This window comes from Pipra filicauda, unplaced genomic scaffold, assembly GCF_003945595.2.
Source record: "Pipra filicauda isolate LSUMZ 115617 unplaced genomic scaffold, ASM394559v2 scaffold105_size2325265_pilon, whole genome shotgun sequence".
NCBI classification, from domain to species: domain Eukaryota; kingdom Metazoa; phylum Chordata; class Aves; order Passeriformes; family Pipridae; genus Pipra; species Pipra filicauda.
The window spans coordinates 2,257,055-2,279,015 of record NW_024103496.1 but is presented as its reverse complement, the minus strand read 5'-3'; the positions used below and the strand labels follow the sequence as shown (position 1 = coordinate 2,279,015).

Sequence of the window (21,961 nt, the reverse complement as noted above, 5' to 3'; positions counted from 1 at the left end):
GAAATAAGTAGACTCATTGCTTATTGTGTCACTGCAAGCTGAAGATGCCTCCTTTTTTTAGGATCAGGCAAGTGTTCAAAAGAAAACAAGGCAAGGTTTACACTAATTTGTGCTAATGTAAATCCATGTCATTTTGCTCAGCACTGGAAGGGCTATGGCACGTGTTACTTTGGAGAGACTCAGCAAATGTGTAACTGAAGACTCAGCGTCTTCCACCACTGCAGCCACAGCAAACATCACAGTCACATCTCTTTCTGCTGCAGTTTGTTATATCTGAAATCCACAGATGAGCTGATGAGGCATGCTAGTAGCTCACATCTTCTGATGACCTACTTTGCTCGTTATCACCTGGCCTGTGGGAGACAGCAACCCAAAGAGGTGGAGTAGGACCACAGGCCCTACTGTGTGGTAGAAGAAATGGCTGAGCGGGATGGGATACAGTGCAGGCATGACGAGAAGGGTCAGAACTGGGGATGGAGCAGGAAGGGGCAACAGGGCTCATGAAGGGAAGAAAGAAGTAGAAGAAAAGATAAGAAATATGGAAAGAAAGGAGAAAGTGATAGACAATGTAAGTGGAATGGAAGGGGTAGCCATTCCTGTAGTCTAGTGCTACCAGCAAACTTCTCATGCTTTCAGTGAAAATAAAAGACTTGTGTGTACTTGCCTAATTTCTCTTGCAAAATCTCTTCTCTGTGCCTTGTCTGTAGGAAGAGGTGCTTGCCTGTTTCCCTTGCAAAGTTGTTGGTTCAGGAGCTGTTATTTTTTTTAATTCGAGTTAATAGAATTGCAAATGAACTGCTGCTGTAAACATGGAGAACAACTCAATCTGCTGAGTGCTTCCAAAAATCAACTGTCTTGTCCCCTAGTTTTAATTTAGGTGTAGTAAGGCATCAGTCAGATTCTCATCCTGAAGACTATTTTGACAGCTCAAACAGTGCTATAACAGCATTGCAAAACGATATGGAAAGTCATTGGATTGGAGCTCTTGGGCAAGCTGTCCCCTCACAGCTCTTTCTTGAAGCTTATTTATACCCATAAATTATATTAAAAAAAATATATCTTTCCTCTTCTGTATATCCTTGATTTTCTTGAAGGTTGTTAAGCCTTTACAACTGAAAGCAAATTCTAGTTCTTTAGAGTATTTAACAAACATTAACCAGTTAATCTTTGCAACACTCATGAATTAGTTAACCATTATCCCTGAATTTATAATATGGAGCAAGAGAGGCAGCAAAGTTAAGTGCACTCCTGTGACTAGAGCTCAGGTAGTAGTAGACCCCAGTGTTGTGCCACCGTACAGCACTGACAAGCATCACGATTCTTCTGCTGTGCAAGTGCCTTACAAGCCAGAAAAACCCCCAAAACTGAAAAGTGACTTAAAAAGTACACAACTGAGCTTTTATTTATTATGTATTCCCTGGAGAGATTAGGAAGAGATTACCTCCTTACTTTCCTCTGTATTCATATATTTAATAAAAACTGTTAACTATTTATTAAAAGTGTCTGACTTTAGAGAATAGCAGTATTTTGATGTCTGGTGTCATTTTTGTCTCAGAGAAGGTTGGCTGCATCTCTCTGAAGGTCCTGTTAGTTCCAGTGAGTGTGGAAGGAGAATGGAAATATTAAAAAGCGGTGGGACAAGCTCAGGTCTTTGATGGATAGAGTCCCCATGACTTCATCGGACTTTGCTGTGCCTAATACGAGGTCATCTTCCTCCTCAGCATGCAGGTGTCATTCATGACTATGCTGAATAAAGTTTTCATGACGGAAGCGCTATTAAGTCCAAACTCTTCAGTAACCCCAGTTTCTAATTCAAAAAAGTGACTCTACTGTCTAGCCTCTTTTACAGGGCCTTGAGCCCTCATGTATCTGTATATGCCACAAAATACATTTGCTTATATATCAAGAAATTGGTCAAGCCTGTATTATAATGTTTAAACAAGTTTTCCATTAAACAAAAATTGCTAGAATGAGTTTATAATTGTGAAGAAGCCATAGGAATTAGCTACCCAAGTTTTATTGATTTCAAATGATGGTTATGTTTTTGATCACTAGGATCCTTTTGACTGCTTTTTTTCTCAGTTTTAAAAAATCGTAACTTACTTTCTTGTTGCCATGCAGGTGTTTCTTCAAGAGCCCATGCATTTCTAGTGGCTACTATTTAAAAAAGCAAGTGAAGAGAGAAATTAAAGGAACAATGTTCTTGAGCCTTTTGTGTCTAGCCAAGGATTTGACAGTTTTCAAAAAAGTCTAGGCTGAAAGGTACAAAGCTGCCTTGGGTGTATGAGATCTGATCATCCAAATCCCCTGGGATGCTTCTGAAGTCTCATCCTTTGTTGTTATGTATCAGTGTATAAACAAATCAGTGTAAACACAGCAGACAAATCCAATGAGAATTTCTGTAGAAATGTCAGTAATGTTGCCAAGGTGTTGATGACCATTAGGAAAAGTAGTCTGTCATAAATCTCTATGTATTTACATAATTTGAATGCTCCTCTGGACCAGAATCCATGTGGTCTAAGCTGTTTGCACGTGATTTTGAGCACATCAAGATGTTAGTCTTTGTTCTCGGGTTAGCCCTTCCTGTGCTTAGGTGACAGAGTAGGGCAGTCATCTTCCAGGGCCTTCCATGTTATCTCTAATGTTAGCTTAAGTTAGCAGTCCCTAAGAAAAATTTACAGATTTACTCTTCTGGGAGACTTTACCTCCTAAGTCCGAAGCTGTTTGTAAAGCATTTTTCTTGATGTATGTGCACAGCATTGTTTCAGCTTTCTAATCACTGACCAGCTGGCTTGTTAGTGAATAGAGCTGTGGGCCCCTTGCCACATTTCATGTGAGGTCTTGGCTGGGTGGCCAAGCAGGCAGCCTGCAGCCAGTGTCAAAGCAATTCAAGAGGTATTGGCACAGCAGTGTCCCCATTAATTTCTGCTTGTCACATGCTGTCATGCAAGTTACACCAGAGAGGAAATGACCGTTAAAAAAAAAAAGTATGCCTGTGGCACTTGGTCCCCTCCAGACATTATCCCCGAGGTTAAACAAGTGGATACAATTAGCTGCTATCCACAGACAGCTGCAGGCAAGGAGAAGCCGAGATCTGGGCCCCACAGCAACGTGTCTTTCCTGTTAGCAAGGAGTGTTGTCTGTCAACATATGCCATATTTTAACCCTTCATGGAGTTTGAGTAAATTAGAGCGGTATTATGACCAGCAGTGTCAGGAAGGTGCTGGTGAAGAGCTATAGTACTGCTTGAGCAGCATTCTTCTTTAGGGAAAAGGGTTGGTCTGAAGGGAAAAGGGTTGATGCCATTCCTTGTAAGGAGTGGTGTGAGAGGCACTGGAGGAGAATCCACTCATCAGTGATTGATAATTTACTGTAGTTTGTAGATTCTAGCTGGGAGTGAGAGAGTGATTTCTCTGAACTCCTCTCAAAAGCATACTGGAGTAGTTAAGGGGAGTCACATCCAGCTTTGTAGATTTTCTAGATGGACTGATTTATCTAATTACGTCAGGAGAGCTTCCACAAGGATTGCAACAAGTGATGATCAGCTTAGGAGGTCCCAAAATACAGATGGGGAATGCAGAAACAAAGACTGTGAAGAGGAAGTGGTAATGATGTCCCACAACAAGAGAAGGAAATATATACTATTAGGAGCAATCAAAAATCTTTTTAAAACTGAAAGTAGTAAGCTCTACTGAGAGGTGATAGAGATAGGAGTGTATGCACAGTGCTCCAGAACAGATTGAGTTAGTCAAGTTTAAGTCTGGCTTTTACTTCAGAAGAGGCTCACAGCATCAGTCGAAGAAAGAATGTGACTTGTCCTGTTGAGAAACATGATTACTAAAGATGCTGGAATTATATGAAAAGTGTATTCCAGAATTCAAACTGCAGCTCTGCCCCAGCTATCCAGCTGGACCTACTGTGACGCTTAGATACCAAATTTGGGCTGTTGTCAGTCTCTAGACATGTGCTGGAAGGGGCTTCAGAGCCAATGCATACAAATCACAGGTGCTAAGTCATTTGTGTGGAACTTACCAGTTGGATGAAGCAGTAAAGAGTTTGGAGGATTTCTCAGTTCATTTTAGTCCTCATCTTTTTTTTTAGATGGTATGAGGAATAAAAGAACTGAGCGTGTAAGAACTTGTCAAACCAGGAAGCTCTGTGAGAAATGGCTGTCTCAATACAGTTATAAAAAACTTGTATTAAAAGAAAGGAAGTTTCCCAGAAAGTATTTGGGGATGTACAAAACTGTGATGATATCATCCAGAGATACAGGAAAAAAAATCTGGGTTTTTTGCTTATCTTGTCTCAGATCCATAAATTCTGTTAATAGCTATGCCTTCTGTTGGTTTTTCTACAGAGCACAAAGAGTGGAAAGGTTTGAGCAGTGAAAAAGACTATTAATCACAGTCACATTTACCTGCTATAAAATTTTCACATACAGTAGAGGTCTTGCTAACAGTGCCACATTTGCCAATTTCTATCAGGTTGTTAAAACAAGTTTTCCCTCTGTTCTCATTGAATTTGCATGTATTTTATCTTAAAAACACCAGTAGCTGGATAGGAGATACTGTATGTTGCATTTGCATGTCTGGTACTTCCACTTTGATAGGAATTTTTGGTACACTGACTGACCGAACATAAGTAAGTAGGACAATAATTATATAGGTTTCATTTCAGTCGTGCATATTCTTCTCATCAAATATAAAAAATAGCAGGGGAAAAAGTAAAGCTTGAAAGATCTATATTGCAAAATGACTCGACGGGTGTTGAACTATAAAATTAGAAAATTATGTGGAAAGACTTATATATACTTAAATAGTATGCGTCCATGTGTGTGCCCAGGCACGTGCATTTACGTAGGTGTCCCATAGACGTTAAGTAGACGTGTCATATTTGGTCTTTGGTTCACAGGTACTGAGATCAGCGTGGAAATCTGGCACTATTAAGATAGTGGTAAAACAGACATGTACTTAGCCTGAAACTTTTAATGACCCCTAAAATATTAATCCAGGTCCCCTTAAGGAGGGCAGACAGAAGGTTCCTCAGAGCAGTTCCTTGAACACAGTCAGGTGCATTTATTGTCATAATCTAGTCTTAAATTATGTTGCCTTTGCTGCCGGTGAGCTCTGGTGTTTGAGGAGTGTTTGGAGCACTTCAAAATATGCTTGTTCAGGTTCTTCTGCAGCAGTGCAAATTCAGTGGTTCTTTTCTAACTCAGAAGGGACAGTTGACAGAGGGACTAGGACATGTTAAACCTGCTGTGGTGGCTATGAATTGAATTCAGTGTACACACAGGAGTATGACCATGAAGGAAAATAGTGCCTCAGTATACTGAAAGCTATGATATATATACATAAAATTCAGTCATAAACTTATGGCAATGCAATAGCATTGTTAAGCCTGAGAGCTTTTCAAAGCCTTTTTTTCCATGGACCTCTATAATTTAGATAAATTTTGTATTTTTCCTAAATTTTGTGGACAGTTGTGGTACTTTTGCCTGAGACTGACGTATAATGTTCGTGATACACAGGCAGGTCCGTGCATAATAGTGACATTTACCACTAGTCTGGCTGTGAACTAGTTGACTGATTATTGTATTTCACAGTAATTTAAAGGACTTCCTAATCATGGTTACCTTGCTACTTCCAGTAGCAACCAAAATAGTCTTCAAAACAGTGTTTTAGAATCTCTATGCATTCAGGTATTGTATCTTTTAAATTGCTACACGAGCAGTTCTAGCCATTAAAAAAAAAAACCAAAAAAACCACAAAAACCAGAAAACCAACAAAACAAAAAACAAGACAACTTAGCTGTATTTGTTTCAGTGTTTATTGCAGTGGGCTACCATAGATAGCATTGTCTTTAATGGGATTATTCAAAACATAAAAATGCATGTATACATAGATGCATATTTTTGTGAGTGTGCATGTCCATAGGGTTCTTCATCCTAACAATTGGATAATCCAGAATCCCTTGCATGATCTGTGCTTTCTTTCTTACAAAAATCATTTAAAATAGATTAGAGACTGTTTATCAGAATATATTTTAAAATATCTTTTAATCTACTCTGAGTGTATTAAAGTATCTCTGATATGATTAAAATAATTTTACAATTCAGAGGTAATTGCACTACTATTTTACTTCATATTTAAAAATATATATAATTGTTAATTATTTTCCAATAGATTGTTTACCTTTAGAGTATCAACATACAAAACTCCGACAACTATTAGACCAATTCCTTGTGTGTGCTTGGCAGATATTAATAATGCACTAAATGAATTGGCTGTATTTTGCTCTGCACAGCATTTTACTCTATGAACAGAAAACGAAGGTTTTATCTTCTATAGTAAAGTTGATTAACGTGGCTAAGTGAGTGGATCATTTGAATGTATTGTTTTCTTATCAAAACAATCAACATATTTAAATTGAACATGCTGTGAAGTTCACATTGTCTTGGTACTCTGCAGTTCATTGACAGGAATATCACAGCAGCCTTCTCTTATGAGGAATGACCCTTAACCATGTGAATACTTTCATGGAAAGCAATAGAACTACTCTGAGATAAACTGTTGCCCAATGTAAGGAAAATTAAGAGCTTTATATCCTGTATATTGAGTTGGATCATGGATGACTCCTGAGAAGCTGTAGTGTGGTTAGGAGAAGGCAGAGAGCGCAGCCTCCTCCTCCCCTTTCTGAATGCCCTGCAGGGAGACTGAGCAGAATAGCTTTCTCCTGAGAGAAGGAACAGGGCACAAAGGCAGGGATCTGTCTGCTCTTACTGTGTCCCAGCCACTGCACCCAGACAGCTGCATGGAGAGGAGCATCCTGCAGCTCTGCAGACAGTGGCAGATTACGTGTCTGCCCCCACCATCACAGTCATGGCATTCTAGATAGGCTGGTGTGATGGGTTCCCAGCGCAGTGTGAGGACAAGAGTTAAAAAAGAAAATCACTGCATTTAACAGGGAATCACTACATTATTGCTAATGCCTTTGGGATTCAGTGTAACAACATTAATCATGTCTTTTGCTATTCATGGATCTGTACTGTGTAATTCCTCAGGAATGCCATTGTTTTTTTGGCATTAATTAATGTTGACTGTTTGTTACAAAGCATAACCATAGAAGTGCTGTAATTATTCTGCTTCAAAAATGGGCCTCAGAGAATGTGACAACTCTTTAAACTTTCATTCCATCATGTTTAAAATCACTCTTAAAATTGAAAGCATTATGATGCTTGAGGGTTCTGTATAATCCTGTAGGATATGAAGGAAGCCTCATCCTGCTCCCCTTTTGCTCAGAGAACGTCCTGTTTCAGTGAGAGGCAGTGAGCCTTTTCATCAAACTGCCTTGACTGATTCATTACACATTGCTGTCTAAAACTCATCTCCTTTGTTTACACTTGTGGTCACCTTTTACGCAAACACTCCTACAGGAAATGTTCAGGATGAGTATCCCAACACCTGCCACCCAAAATAGGGACATTGCATTCTGCTCAGCAAAAGGAGAAAAATGAGTTACAGATAGACAGAAACTCTGGGTGAAGGATGCAGGTTGTTGTGCAGCTGCATGAGATACTCCATAGAAAAGTAGGAGAAACATTAGGAGATTTCAAAGGATTGTTGTGCTTTACAAAATGTTAGCACAGAAATTGAGCAGGAAGAGGAAAATAGGCAGGTAGAAAACAAAAACAAAAACAAAAACAAAAAAAACCCATACAAAGCACGTTTTAGTATAAATTTAGGGTCTGTTATTGTTGACAAGGCTCTGTACTGCATTACTTTTATTTGGTATTAGGAAGTCCTATCACCATAACAAAGAGCAATCTTTAAAGGTTTTTCTTTCTTCATGTAGTAGCCAATGGAGGAAGAGTTTGAGCTTCACATAACAAGCAGCCAGTCTTAAGTGTATGTTACCTTGGGGTGCATGTGTCTTCTGAAGTCATATTACTTTGGTGTTTTCCTTCAGGTTGCATCTTACTGTGTTCCCCTTTACCAAGACAAAATGTAGCATTTACCACGGTTGTGGGTTAGCCTAGCCCAGCGGTCAAACTTCCACCCAGGAGCTCACTCACTTCCCCCACCTCAGCTACAGAAAGTAGAAAAGAACAAGAAACAAGAAAGCTCATAGTCTGAGAGAAGAGAAATTGCTTACCAGTCACATCATAGGCAAAATAGACTCATCTTGGAGAAAATCAACTTAGTTTAATACCAGTCAAGATAGATATTGAATTGCTAATTCAGATGGTGGTGAAAAAAGGCAGATGTTCAAATAACACCTTCCCCTGTCTTTTTGCAGGCTACACATCACTTCTGACTGTCCTCACCCCGAGCAGTACAGGAGAGTGGCGTGTGAGGGGTTGTGATCAGTCCATAGCAGCTCCTCTCTCCTGCTCCTTCCTCCTCACACTTTCTGCCTGCTCCAGCGTAGGTCCTTTCCACAGGCTGCAGTTTCCTCAGGAATATCTGCCTGCTCTAGTGTAGGTCCTCCACGGGCTGCAGTGTGGATATCTGCTCCACCATGGAGTATCTCCTCTTTTTCCTCTTACTTCTCTTCCTCCTCCTCTCACCTTGGTGTTTCCTGTGCTGTTTCTCACTCTTTTTGTTCCCTTTTCCTCTTTTCCTCCATCTTTTTCTTCCCTTTCTTAGTTAGTTTTCACAGAAGCACCACTGTCCTGGCTGATAGGCCCAGCCATACACTGCAGTGGATCTGACAGAGCTGGCTGGAGCTGAGTGTGTCTGGCAGGAGACAGCCCATGGTCTCCCCTGACAGGGGCCCCTGCAGTCCCAGCTGCTGGTGCCCAGGCACCAACACCACAACCAACTTCACAGTTTCTTTTTTCTTTGAGTAGATATTTGAATGTTTTATCGAAAGCCATGCCATCCTCTTTTGGGTTAGGCAGGTAGAGTCCTCCTCCAGAGAATCTGGCTGGTCTTAAACAAGTAGTAAGTTACTGCAGATAACTCACAGGTATTTTCTTTGCAAGTCAAGAAGGTTGGTGACTCTTAAAGAATCAGAGTGGTATTTGAAAGCCAATGGCTTGGAAGGGATTTATGGATCAGACGCTGGAGGAAGATTAAGAGGGGTCAGTGAAAGATAGAGTCAAGAGGGGATAGGACAAGGCGGAGAGAGAAGTCTGTAGGAAGTCAGGGCTTTTTGCTCCTGCTGCCCCTGAGTGGGGAAGCGTGTGCTGTGAAGCTCCCTTTGGCAAAGGCAGCACCAGCTGCTCAGCCTCGCCCAAGCCTAGCCCCATCCTCCTCGATGCTAGAGGAAGAATATGCAGAACGTACTTCTGTGTATTATTGAGACTCATGACATAATACGGTGTTGCTTGAAAAGTTCATCGTAATTTGGTCCTGACTTCACTGCTGATAAATTCAGTAAATATCAGACTGAGCAATCATTGTCAATACCATATATGGTGGAACAGGCAAAGATGCAGCATATCCATAACAAATTTTGCTCCTGTTTCCATTATGAGGCTTTTACAAAAATTAAAGCTACATATTTGCCTCTAAAGAAAGTATGTTTGTTTGTTGCATCCCAAAATAGCTCAGTTTTCCAGTTACAGATAAGTATTTTAGATTTCTGCATAGACTGCATTGAAAATGTAACCTGAAAAGGAAGAAATTGTAAAGCCATGATTGTCTGAACATAACCACAGTGGGATAATGTACATATCTTCAACTTGAGCAACAGCAACCATCGTAGGTTTTGTAATATTAGAGCATGACAGAACTGTGTAGTCTGAAACAACAGGCACATTCTGTGTCTTGTGTTTGTAAACATGCACTATCCAAAGAACATCTGATAGACGTCAGTAGAGGTTTGATCATGACTCATTAGAGCTTGTTCCATTAATCTCCTAAGGCATGAAACTTCTTGTTTGTGGAATAGAATTGATCACTTTTCAATTAACTTTTGAAATATGATTTTATCAGTAATTCCGAAGTGCAGTATGCCTATCTACCACAGAAAATTTCTGAGTGAAAAGCAGACATGGAAAAAACTAATCCTTGAGGCACATGAAGACTCTCTTGTAGTTATTTCTAGATCATAGTAATTGAGATAATACTGGGTATTCATCACTAATAAAAATGGATCCATTTCCGTCAGATGAGTGGAATTATCCTGATTTAATTAGGTAGTGATCTGGCTTGTGCATGTTTACAGCTTTTATCCAATTTGCTAGCAAAGGTTAGTATCTTCTGGTGTTAGTTACAGTGTCAAAGAAAGCACACAGCCCAGACCGAATCTGATGTTTGTTACAAGTGGCTGAGCAAGAGAATGAAGTCATTTCTCAAATGTGAGGCCTAATGGTTTTTGACTAGGCTTGTGTACAGCACAAAATTAATCATTCATTATGGATAAAAAACCAATTTAAAAGTTCTCTCTTTTATTTGCTTTGGTATTGAAAATCCATTTGTGCAAATAAGTATCAAATTCTAGGCTGTACTATTTGGGACTCTATTTAAAATGCGTAATAATAAGCCCATGTCATGATTTTGGCTTCTGCTCTTTTCCTAAGTTGCTGGGAATTTAAAAACAGGACAAAAATGAATCAAAAATACCAAATAGTCTTTTTGCATCCAAGCACCCTTCTTTACACACATGAATCTCCGGGCTGTTCTTCCAACATAATTTTAAACTGAAATCCGTTCATACCTGTAATAGTAAGTAATAAACATAATCAACAGTCCAAAATGAATACTAGAGAATAGCCTAGATGGACTAACTCTGGATTTCCTGGAAGAGAAAATACAGCATTTTTTCTCCCTCAGTTTTTCTTCTTTCTAACACCTTTTAAATTTACAGTTTCCTGGTTTTCTGCAGCACATCTCATTTTTTCTGTGTGAAAAGAACTTCTGTAAATGATATTCATCTCTTGAGTCCTATGAAGGGAGGGAAAGATATATCACTTTCCATTTTCAAATATTTTCTTCTTTTACCTGTGCCTGGAGAAGACTGCTTGCAACTTGCTATGAACAGAGCAGAAGTGTGTTTGCTGTGCTTGAGGAAGAAAGTCGAAACAAAACCAGCATCAGTTATAGGAAAAAATATTCTTGATATGTTTGGTAACTGCAGGAATGAGTTTACATACTTGACAAATGAGTAGGGTGCATAAATGTCACCAAAAAGGGACTTGCCAGGGTCTACTGACTAATCCTTCAGTTCTTTAAATGATTTTTTTATTCAATATTATGTCTACCTGGAATAAAAAAGTAAAAATAGACCCAAATTCAATTAAGTTCATACTTAAAATAACCATACACTTCAGTGTCTTGGTGTGTTCTTCACATCTGCAAGACTGATCCAGACTGTTGAATTTTGATATAAGTTATAATGACAGGGAGTGAGAAGATAGGACATGTATTAATTCTGCTGATGAATGAAACCCACAGAGCTGTAGTCCTAGTTCTTACACAAATTTCTGAACTGCAGAGGAAAATAACATAAATATAAGAGGATTAAATACACTTTGTATATTTGTTTTAAAGATGTAATCTGTATTATACCAGTTATTGAAATTATCAGATCTCAATTTTTTCTGGGGAAGCAAAGGAAATAAAAGGCATCAGCTAACAGGAAATGGGGTTCTCGGTTTACCACCATCCTTCAGAGGTGATGATAATTAAATGCTGTCACAGCATCCATAGCTCCACTGTAGAATCTCCATCATCAGAGTCTTCAAATAAAAACTTTTATTTATTTATGAGCAGGCTATATACAGAGGTGGCCATCTTTTATCAAAGGTCAGGTTAGAGCTTTCAACCTTAATATCTATACATTTTATAACATTTTCTGTAAAGATGATCAGGGAACATTACAGGAAAATAATAATTTTGTGTTAAATTATATAGCAGTGTCTGTAAAGTGTCCCTTAAAAATGCATCCAACTAAAGCGGTATTATCAATTTGAATGTTTTGAGCTATTTTTAAACGCATTTTCAGATATAATTCCTTTTAATGGTGCCTTGAATATTTACTTGAAACATGCCCAAGTCCATAGAGAAGAACAAAAGGAACCAACTTCAATTTACCCTTCTTCCCTTTTCTCATATTTCATGCCACGCCCTCTCCAAGATCATATTGGTTGCTAATAACAGGATTGGCAGACACCCTGCTGCATGGCTTATGGAAAGGGCATATGTCACCAGCAAACATAGAACTGAAGTTTCATGAGCTCAAGTCAAGTGCATACAGAAAATAAACTTTGTCTGGTTTGTTTCTTTCTTGTTGCAGCATCTTCTTGTAACTGCCTGTTTTGTAAATATAATTCTCAAGTTGACATTATAATTCTAATTTGGAATTCAGGGGATTTCTAGTATTTGGTTTTGAGTCTGTTGGTTCATTCTTTTCACATTACTAAGATTAATGTGAAAACATGAGTATAGATCAAATAGTTTCTTCAGCTGTGGAAATGTCATGGAAGATTGTATCACTATAACAAAACAGAAAGAAAAACGAGAACTGTTAGTTATTATTATTACACTAATTTAGTGCTAAACTTTCATCTAAAGATAGTTTCTGTACTATTCAGTAAATTCTGTACAATAGGTTTTGCCAAGTGAACTTTTTCCCTCTATAACATTAAATCCTGGGAAGTTTGTCATTTAAACGGTTTTTCTGATTGAAACAGATCTTTGTGCCTGTTGAAATGAGTGATAAAATTTCACTTCACTGGGGCAGGACAAAGCATAAACTAGTGAGATGGAAAGTGGTGTGTGGTTTAAAGTTAAAAAAAAAGTTGCTATGTTTTTTTTTTACTTGAACAGCGTTCTTCTAAAGTTATCCTGGGATTTACAGACATACTTTTGCTATTTCTTTTAAGTATATTGACTAATCTTAATACTTCTGTCAATCAGCTTCAATTCAACTAGAAACAATACACTAAGGATACCTGTTCAACAGGTTGTAACAACATCCTGTCTATTTTATATTATTAGTTGGTTTTATCTCCTGTCCACATATTTAGGTTGATATTTAGTAAATTAGTTTTGCAGATTATGACAAGGAGTTTGCTTCTCTGCCTGGCACTTCCTCTTGATAATTGCATATTAATTTCTTCTTTATGTGTAGGATATGATGCTTCAGCTGTTTCGGGGACTGGATTTTCTGCATTCGCATCGTGTGGTGCATCGGGACCTGAAACCTCAAAATATCCTTGTAACCAGCAATGGGCAGATAAAGTTAGCTGACTTTGGCCTTGCAAGAATCTACAGTTTTCAAATGGCTCTTACCTCAGTGGTAAGTTCTCAAGGCTTTTTTTTGTTTTAACCTAGCAGAGTGAACCATCTCTACAACTGAAGTTACTTGTGTCTCTGAAAAAAAATACTTTCCAGCCAGGATTGAAGTTATGGTTACGTTGTACAAGTAATCGATTACTGATTACTGGCTCTAAATTAAATTATGACTGATTAGTGAAGGATAGGTATGTGCTAGTTTTCTGAAACTCCATCAGTCAAGCTTCTGTATTGATACTGACTTCTTTTGTACATTAAGTCAGACGGGTAGGGTTGAAGTTTCTGATCCCGAGGTATCTTGCCCAGAAAAACCCCACAGGTACTTGAGAAAATGCCGCACTGTCATGCTCTGATTTTCCACCTCTGTGAATATGGATTCAGTGCTTCCTTCCATATGTTACTGAATGATTCCAAATAGGGCTGTGCTGGAGGAAGCTCAAGTGGACCTGGCAGCCAAAATCACAGCTATTTCCCAAGCTGGCTGTTCAAGAGCACTCCCAGCATCACTAGGACCCCTGCCACTATTGCCACTCTCCCAGCGGCTCTCCTGGTTGTCCTTGGCTCAGACATGAGCTCACTCACAGAAGGTCGAGCTCTCTCCTGCATTAGTGCTGGAGATGCCCTGCTAGCTTCTCTCTTTTTGACCCCATTTCCATATTTGCTGGCCCTGCCCCCCAGTCAGCTGCTGTTAGGCTGGGACAGTGTCTCTGAAGCATGTTGAAGAGCAGCCATGCTGTGTGCGTGTTTGGTATCATTTAGGTTTGTTGCCTGCTCATGATTTTTTTTGCTTCCATTTTCTATTCTGAATATCACAACTGCCATGACAGTATCACTTATGATAACAACAGAAAATGGAGAACTGCTAAGAAAAGAAAGTGAAAGGATGCTCTTTGCATTTTACATCATATTTATAGAAGTGAGCCTGCCTCATGTTGATAAAAAGCAATTTATTCTTATTATTAGTTACTGCAGGGGTCTTCCCATTGTTATGTGATGCAACTATGGACACCTGGCTTCAGTGTGAATGAAGGCAGGAAGCAACAGAAAATTGTATGATCATTTTGCTAAGCATAGGAAAGCGTCCTTGTCATATAAAGCATATGTAAACCTGTGTTTTGGGACTAGGTTTTTTCATTGCCTGTAGGATTTGGTCTAATTCAAAGCTGGAGGAATCTGTTTGCTGAGATCAATGAAGACTGATCATGTAGTACCTCAAAACAGAGCTTTGAAGAAAATGAGAGAAAGGTTCTTCCTGAATTGCCGTAAATTTTTATTTCCCAGTTACCAGTAGCAGCTTCAATTGATCCATAAAATTATTTAAGCTAAAATTGCAGAATATTGTAAGTTTTCCAGCAGGATGTTTTTGAAAAGTTCTTCATATAATAAGGAAAAAATATCTACAGAACTGAGCAGGAGTTTGCCCATGATCACGTAGCCTTAATAGGAAGGAAGGTCAAAAGAAATGGAGTGCATCTGCCATGGCAAAAGAGCTGCTTGTAAGAGAACATTGCCAGAATTACTTTCTAAAGGATGTGCATGTGCTCAAGTATCCAGTACTTGCGTGCTAGAAATCATGTTTTAAAACCCATTAGCTAGTACCCTTGGCATTGCTGTGAACAAGAGTTGTTCAGACTAAAGGATTATCTACATGAAAGTCTGTACTGTGTTCACATAAGCATTCCGGTGTCATTGCAGCTATGCTAAAGAATATTAAAATAATTGAATCATTCAGTGACAAAGGATAATCAAGTATTAAAAACCATTGGCCATGTCTTTTTTAAGTTAAAAATTTATTTCTTTTAACACATTTAGTGTTCAGCACCTTCAAAATAAACTTTTGTCTGGGTGTGTAGAAACTTACAGGGGAGTGTTGCTTAGAATGTGATAAATGTGGTATGGTTTTAAATGTCAGTCTTCGTTGCTTCTACAAACTGATGGTCAGAAACTTGTACTAAATGTGCATTAGGTATCAATTTTTCTTTTCGGATTTTAACTTTTACTTTTGTCTAGCTGTTTGGGTGTGCAAATTCTTCTTTTCTTTCCCCCTCCGATGAAACTCAGTACAGAAAACAAAACTAAAAAAAAAAATTTCTGGTTTTTAAACTTGAAGACATTCTTGATTTTGCCATTCCTAAAATACTGTAAATTATAGTTATTCACCAGGAAGTGAGTAAATTTTCATTGTCTACAGCAAGACCAGTTTTGTTTTGAACTGTTTGCAGAAAAAAACCATAGCATTATAAAAGACATTATAAAAGCTAATAAAATCCTATCTTGCAAGGATTTGCTTCGGAGTATATTGCAAAGTGATAGTGCAGACAGCCTAGTGATAAAAGGCCCATTGCATGTGCTATAATTGTGATTGATAAAAGGGCTCTGCAGCGTTTCCTTCAGAAGAGGAGCTTACTGCAAGATAAACTACAAGAATCATCTTTTGAAGTATCAGATCGTTCCCAAGATGCATCCTCATTCATTGCTCACAAAGAAACTCTTCAGATGGGAAAAAAGAGCTTGCCATGAAAGTAATCCAGTAAAAACTGATCCAGCCCAAGTGCTCTGGGTGCTGCAAATGGTAACTTCAAAGCAATCTCTCTCTAACAGCCAGTTATTTACACAATGCTAAAGAATCCTTCTGGCAGACTGGTTGTCCAGGCATATTGCTGTCATTTAAAGAAACCTCTTGATATTTCTATCAGTGAATGAATAAAAGATTCAAACAAATGTTACGTAGGCTTGGGGGGGGCAGGGTGGAGATCACTGCTCCCAGCTGTGTTCGGACTGAGAACTGATATGGGTCTGAAATAACAGCAACTAGAAAGAATGAGGTCGGGCGGGGGTATCTCAGATGGTGGGTAATAAGGCATGCTTTTGGTTTCATACAAAGTTAGACTATTTTTCAAGTGTTGGTCTTGGCCCTTGGGGAAATTTTGAATAGGCTTTGTGGTAACAGAGAAGCTCCGTAGGACAGAGGAGGTGGATTGATGTGACTGTAATTTTAGAGCTTGATAGCAAAAGCTAATGAACTGTCACTTTTTTCCCGGTGCAGAAAAATAGGCACTTCATTCTGCCTTTCTCTGAGCAAAGGAGCAAGTGGGTGTCTGGAAAATCTGCTGTTGTATTATGAAAAAGAAGTAATCCATTTATCTATTTCTATTGACTTCTAACTGCTTTAAAGAAAGGAAATGAAGCTGAATCATTGCAGACAAGAATGTTAAGTGAGATAAGTACACACAATTGTGATCACGGCATCTAGGTGGAGCTGAAGCTGTCCAGCTTTTAAAACCTGGCCAGCATCAGGATCTTGAGTGAAACTAGCAAAATGTTAAGCATTTGTAACGCACAGTACTGTCTTTGAAAACGTATGTGATTTACCTTAGGTGTAACTTAGGTGCAACTGAGTTGCACTTAGGTGCAACTCATGAAATTCCAACAAAATTGATTTATGTCTTCCTTTTAAAAAAAACGCACTTGTTTTCAGATTTACCCAGCATTAGATGGGAAAATGCATCACTTTCTCTGCTGATGTTCTAAATTGTTGAGTAGTAGACCTGGCTAAATAGATTTTTAAAAAGAGAAGACACAAAAAATCCTGCAGTTTCTATCAGTAAATAATTTTATATTATGCTAGCATTTTATTTCAATGTTTCTTCAGGACAAAAACTTTCCATCCATTTCTGGCAGTCACTTCAGTGCAAATGGTTTGCATGTCACATCATGCAGGAACTTGGATTTCATTTTGTTGTTATAGTAGCAAGGGAGCATAAAATAATTTTTGCTAACTGGCTTACTTTGTAAATATGAATATATAAATTAGTTACAGCAACAAAAACAGCAACAAAAGAACAAACTCCCTGTTTTTTGCCCACTGTTTGATTGTAGTTTTCTAATAAATGCCACCTGTTAGTAAATAATGTAAATGTTAACTCTTTTCTGAGCCAATATGATTGATGAGAGCCAATGTAAAGAACTTCTTTTGCTTTGCCTTAGTTTTGTCTCCTTTTTTCCCTTTTTTGTGGTCGCCGCTTCCTGTGCTTCCCAAAATCCACCTATTTATTTGCATGTCATATACACCCTGCAGAGCCCATTCTTATGTTGGATATGTTCCAGCAAACCAGGAGTGTCTTGCAGAGCAGCTTTAACTTGAGATACGTTGACTATCCCTAAATGGACCTGGTTTGGCAATCTATTTAAAGTTCACAGTTATCATCAAATATAGGAGGAGACCTCTGGAAATTAAGCAACCACCTGCCACTGGTTAAACTAAGTGAAAATATGGGCTATGTTAAAGAGTGTCCTAATGATACCGGTATGGTGATACTTGATTTTGTTTCATGCATGATTTGATAAGAGCATAACTCTTCCTCCCTCTGATAGGTGGAAGTGACATTGTTTTGGTATGCACTGAGCCTTTGCTGTTGTGAGGAGGCACATCACATGAGATTTAGGCCCTCATCTCCAGTTCTTTCATTATGGTGCATTTTTCCAGTCCACCCAAATGTCCCTGAAAAGGAAAATGAGTCACAGACAGACATCCAGTGGATCAAAATATGTGGTTTTGAGCTTGTCAATGCTGCTGCTGCGAGTTTGAGGCTATTTAGGAATGCAGTATGATTAAAATTATTGGCTTATTGAAGGAAAATCTGTCTTCCCTCCTAATACACAGTTCTGCATAACAAGTCCATGTATCTGGCTTTGTGAAAAAAATTACTTTTTCTGATATTTTAACATCTGGAGGGATCTTTATTGCATCCTCCCAACACCCCGTAGGAAAGTTATTTCCATCACATAAAGTGAGTCATTTATCTCTGGAGTCATCTTAGGAACTCAAATCATTACTGGCACATTGACAGTAAAGTCTGCAGCTGGCTAAAAACATTTTTATATATATTTATGATGCTGTCACTCAGTTCAGATGTTCCCAAAGAGGGCTCAGAATTATATGAAAATAACGACAAAACAGGTTGTTCTATGTCACAATATCAATCAAAGGGCAATATGGAAATACATGTGGACAGAAATAGCAAATTAGAAGTTTCTTATATTCATCTGCATTATGATCTTATAAGATCACTTTCAAAACCAACTATTAATTTTTGTTGGCCATCGTAAGAAACTTTTAAGTCTTTAAGGCTTGTCTGGAAGAGCAGTACTAGCTGCTCTCATAAAGAGACAGAGGATTTATGGCAAGGTTGTTATTTTTAGAGACACATCCTAGAGATAATCTACGGGTGCTGTTTCACAGTTGGCATATGTAGATGTAACACTTCTACTGCTGCTGAAAGGATGGTCCTGCTTTTGACTGTGCACTCCCATCACTTCCCTCGCATTGGCAGTAGTGGTTGCTCCCTTGCAATCAGATTGAAAATGAGCCCTGTAAAGGTAGTTGTTAGTTTTCAGGTGGATTAGTGAATGCAAATCACTGCACAGCCACGTGAATAAAGCACACACAGAGGAGAGTGAGCAGAAAGATGGGGTCATCCACTCCCTAGACACCACAGTCTTAGATTTGTTGGAGTCAGTTATGAAACCACATCTGAAGTGTTCAATTAAGGACCCAAATAACTAACTCAAAGGCGGAAATGTTTTTCAAAACCTCACAGCTCATGCTGACTTACACTGTTTTGAAGATGTTAAATGAACCAGCTACTGGTTCATTTAAGGCTATTTCTGTATCTGACTGTAACAAAACTTTTAAGGGCATCTGTATCAATGTTTGAAGTATTTTTTACCAACTCCGTGCCAAGGCCTGGGTTCAGGGCTCTGTGCTGTTCTCTGCAGCTGATGCCACGACTCACCCTTGAGACCTGTGAGGAATGCAGGGAATGCAACCCTCTGCTCTGATTCAGGCCCAGGTTTATCATGAACCATAAAAAGCCTATCTTTTAATCTTTCAAAGAAAGTAAATTATTTCACAGTAAACAAGCAAATTGGCTCCATATGAGACTATTTTCTGTGACCAAAAACTCCTTTCCAGAGTTGCAAACGTTAGAATATATGGTATATGAGGACAGAGTTTGTACATACTGAGCTGAGCATGTTTTGCAGCCCTGCAGCTGCACAAGTGCAGCCTTGCAGAATAAATTTACCTTGTGCTGGTGGAAAAAAAAAAGGAAAAGAGGCACAGCTTTGAGCACAGTTCATATCAGAACAAAGGAAGTTTTTGCTGAGTTGGGCCAAAGTTTGACTATGTGCTTTATAAAAGGATAATGTTCAACAGAGGATGCTTATGAAAGAGAGTAAGAAAGAGCTTTCAGCAATCAGCTTTCAGAAATGTAGCAATTTCCAGTGCTGGAGCTTGTGTCTGGATCATCTTCTGTAATAATTACTCAAGTACTTATCTTCCATAAAGTAATCTACTTACTTTCTGAGCCATTTCTGCTTTGGGCTGCAGTTAACTTTGGCACTGTGAGAAAAGCTCTATATTTTGTTTTAAATCTGATACCTGATAATATTACTTAATATTATCCTCTTATCTTTTTGAGTCATACCCTTTTCACTTTAGGGTGAAATTTGGTGGTAGTTTGCAATAGCACAGTTCTGTTGATGCAAGAAAAATGTACTCAGTGCAAATAGGCCTTCACATGTTGACGTGAAGATAAAATGACCTCTTCTCTTTCTCTTTCATGTAATAAGATACAGTATACATTGCTAGTAATGGTATAGTGCTGCATTATGGTTTTCAAACAAATATCTGGTGAACAGACTGTAGGATATAGAACTGAATTTGTAAGGAACAGACTGTATTTAATCTGCTTTTAAAAATGGGGGCAGAGGTTGTAGAAGGGGAAAGGGAAGGCAGAGAATTACTACTGCGTATTTTCTCTAGATTATAAAAGAGCATCCCGCTTTTGTGTGACTGTACTTCTATCTTCTGTTTTCAGATGTAAAAATATGTGGTGCGTTTCCCCCACCCAGTGATTTACATCTTTGTACTATTTTTCTGTTGATTTAAGTGGGTCTGTTTTTACATCTACTCCCAGTGATAATTGAGTGGGTTGGATTGTAAAAACAATTTGATTGTTTGACAAGGTCTCTCCCTGTGTATTTACAAAACTGTTCCCACATAATTTCAAACCATCCTGAAACACTAAAATGCAGCCTCAGGTTATGCTCTTATCAGAGCACACTGAGTAAACAGGCATGGGCCTGTTTGGTACTTGAATGTGAGACAGCCAAAGGAAGAGGAGCAGACAAAACAGCATGCTCTCCTTGGAGCTCCTGCTATTCCAGAGTGAAGACAGGTGTCTGTACAGTGCTGACAGAAATGCTCTTAGGGCTTAATGTGTAATAAAAATGAGTCACTGACACATTTTTGCTGTGGCAGGGAAGTAACCATAAATTTCCTCTGTGCGCTGGCCAAAGTCCTGGTGTAGAAGATATTTCTAATTGAGAACTCTCTTGTAAGGTACACCCCAGGAAATTTGTCTTAGCCTAACAGTATTTAGTACTTGCTCAGTATTGGTGGTATGGAATTCTTGAGGTCAAAATGAGAAGAGCTGAGAAATCATCCAGTCCTTTTGTGAAACTAGCAAGATTGTTCTATTGTGTTATTTCTAATGTTTTGCCTCTATTAATTTCAAATGTGCCAAGAAATATGGATTCCATCACTTCCCATGGGAACCTGTTCCAAAACCTCTATATAAACTTTCTCAGAGAGTTTCTTGATGTCTAGCCTTCAATTTCCCACTCTTAATTTAACTCCATCCTATTCTTTGTTATTATATGCTGATGGGTAGTAGATGACCACGGCCTTGTAGTTGCGTTAAAGAAGTCAGTTACATATTTCTGTATACTTTCATCCTTGCAAAATGTGGTAAGATAAATCATTTGATAAATAGTGAAAGTGTAATAGCCCTAGATTTTCCAGATTGCAGTAAATTATAGGACACCAGAGAATTCCACTAGATTTCTCTAGACTTCCCATCTTCAACATTTGGAGAGGAGGAAGATAAGTTACACTAAAAGGATCATTGAGCTACAAGATAAATTCCTCAATATCTTACAAATAACTTGGTAGCAATCTGCAGAGATCTCATGCAGCGTAGGAGTCACCATTTAGATGAACGAAAAGAGCAAATGGAATTTTAGACTGTTATAGGTAGGATGTTTTCTAAGAAATAATAAAACACTGGTGTCACAACACAAATTAGTTCATCGGAATACTAGTTTACTTTCTATGTGGTTGAGAGATGGTTTTGAACAAGAACAGCCATTTCTGTCTAATGATTAGGGAACAGGGGACACTCTTTTCTGTGAGGCAAGAATAATCTGACTTAATTTAACAAAATTAATCATAACAGTAGATACAATTCATATCTAAAAACATGATCAAGGACCCTGAGAGGGAGAACACATTAGAACAATGATGGCATGAGAGCTAGTTAAACTAACTTACAGAACTTTAAATAACTTAAATAACTTTTGACAGGAAGTTAGAAAACAAAATAGTGAGGTTCTGAAACAGCCTACAGTAGGACCAGTGCAGGCAAGAAATATAAATGACTTTGAGAGGGAGCTTGATGAATTTCTGTGATGCAGTTGGCAAATCTTGGTGGCTGAGTAGTCCATTCCAGTTCCATATCTCTGTATTTGCCCCCTTCAAGATAGTCAGCTTTGTCAGAAATGGACATCACGAGCTCCACTCTTAATGGAAACAGCTTTCAGCAGGTCAGATGGATTGGCATAAATGTCAGAGCAAAATTCATTTGCCAAAGAAA

The 21,961-nt window shown here is 38.5% G+C and overlaps 1 protein-coding gene across 4 annotated transcripts in view; it reads left to right on the top strand.

Annotated features, from left to right (window-relative positions):
* The window catches only part of CDK6 (cyclin dependent kinase 6), a 133,704-nt gene that overhangs the window by 44,203 nt on the left and 67,540 nt on the right, over positions 1-21,961 (top strand). For all 4 annotated transcript variants that reach the window (XM_027749095.2, XM_027749097.2, XM_027749099.2 and 1 more), the window contains exon 4: positions 13,081-13,248. In XM_027749095.2, coding sequence (XP_027604896.1) covers positions 13,081-13,248 — 168 coding nt within the window. The remainder of the gene's footprint in view (positions 1-13,080; positions 13,249-21,961) is intronic.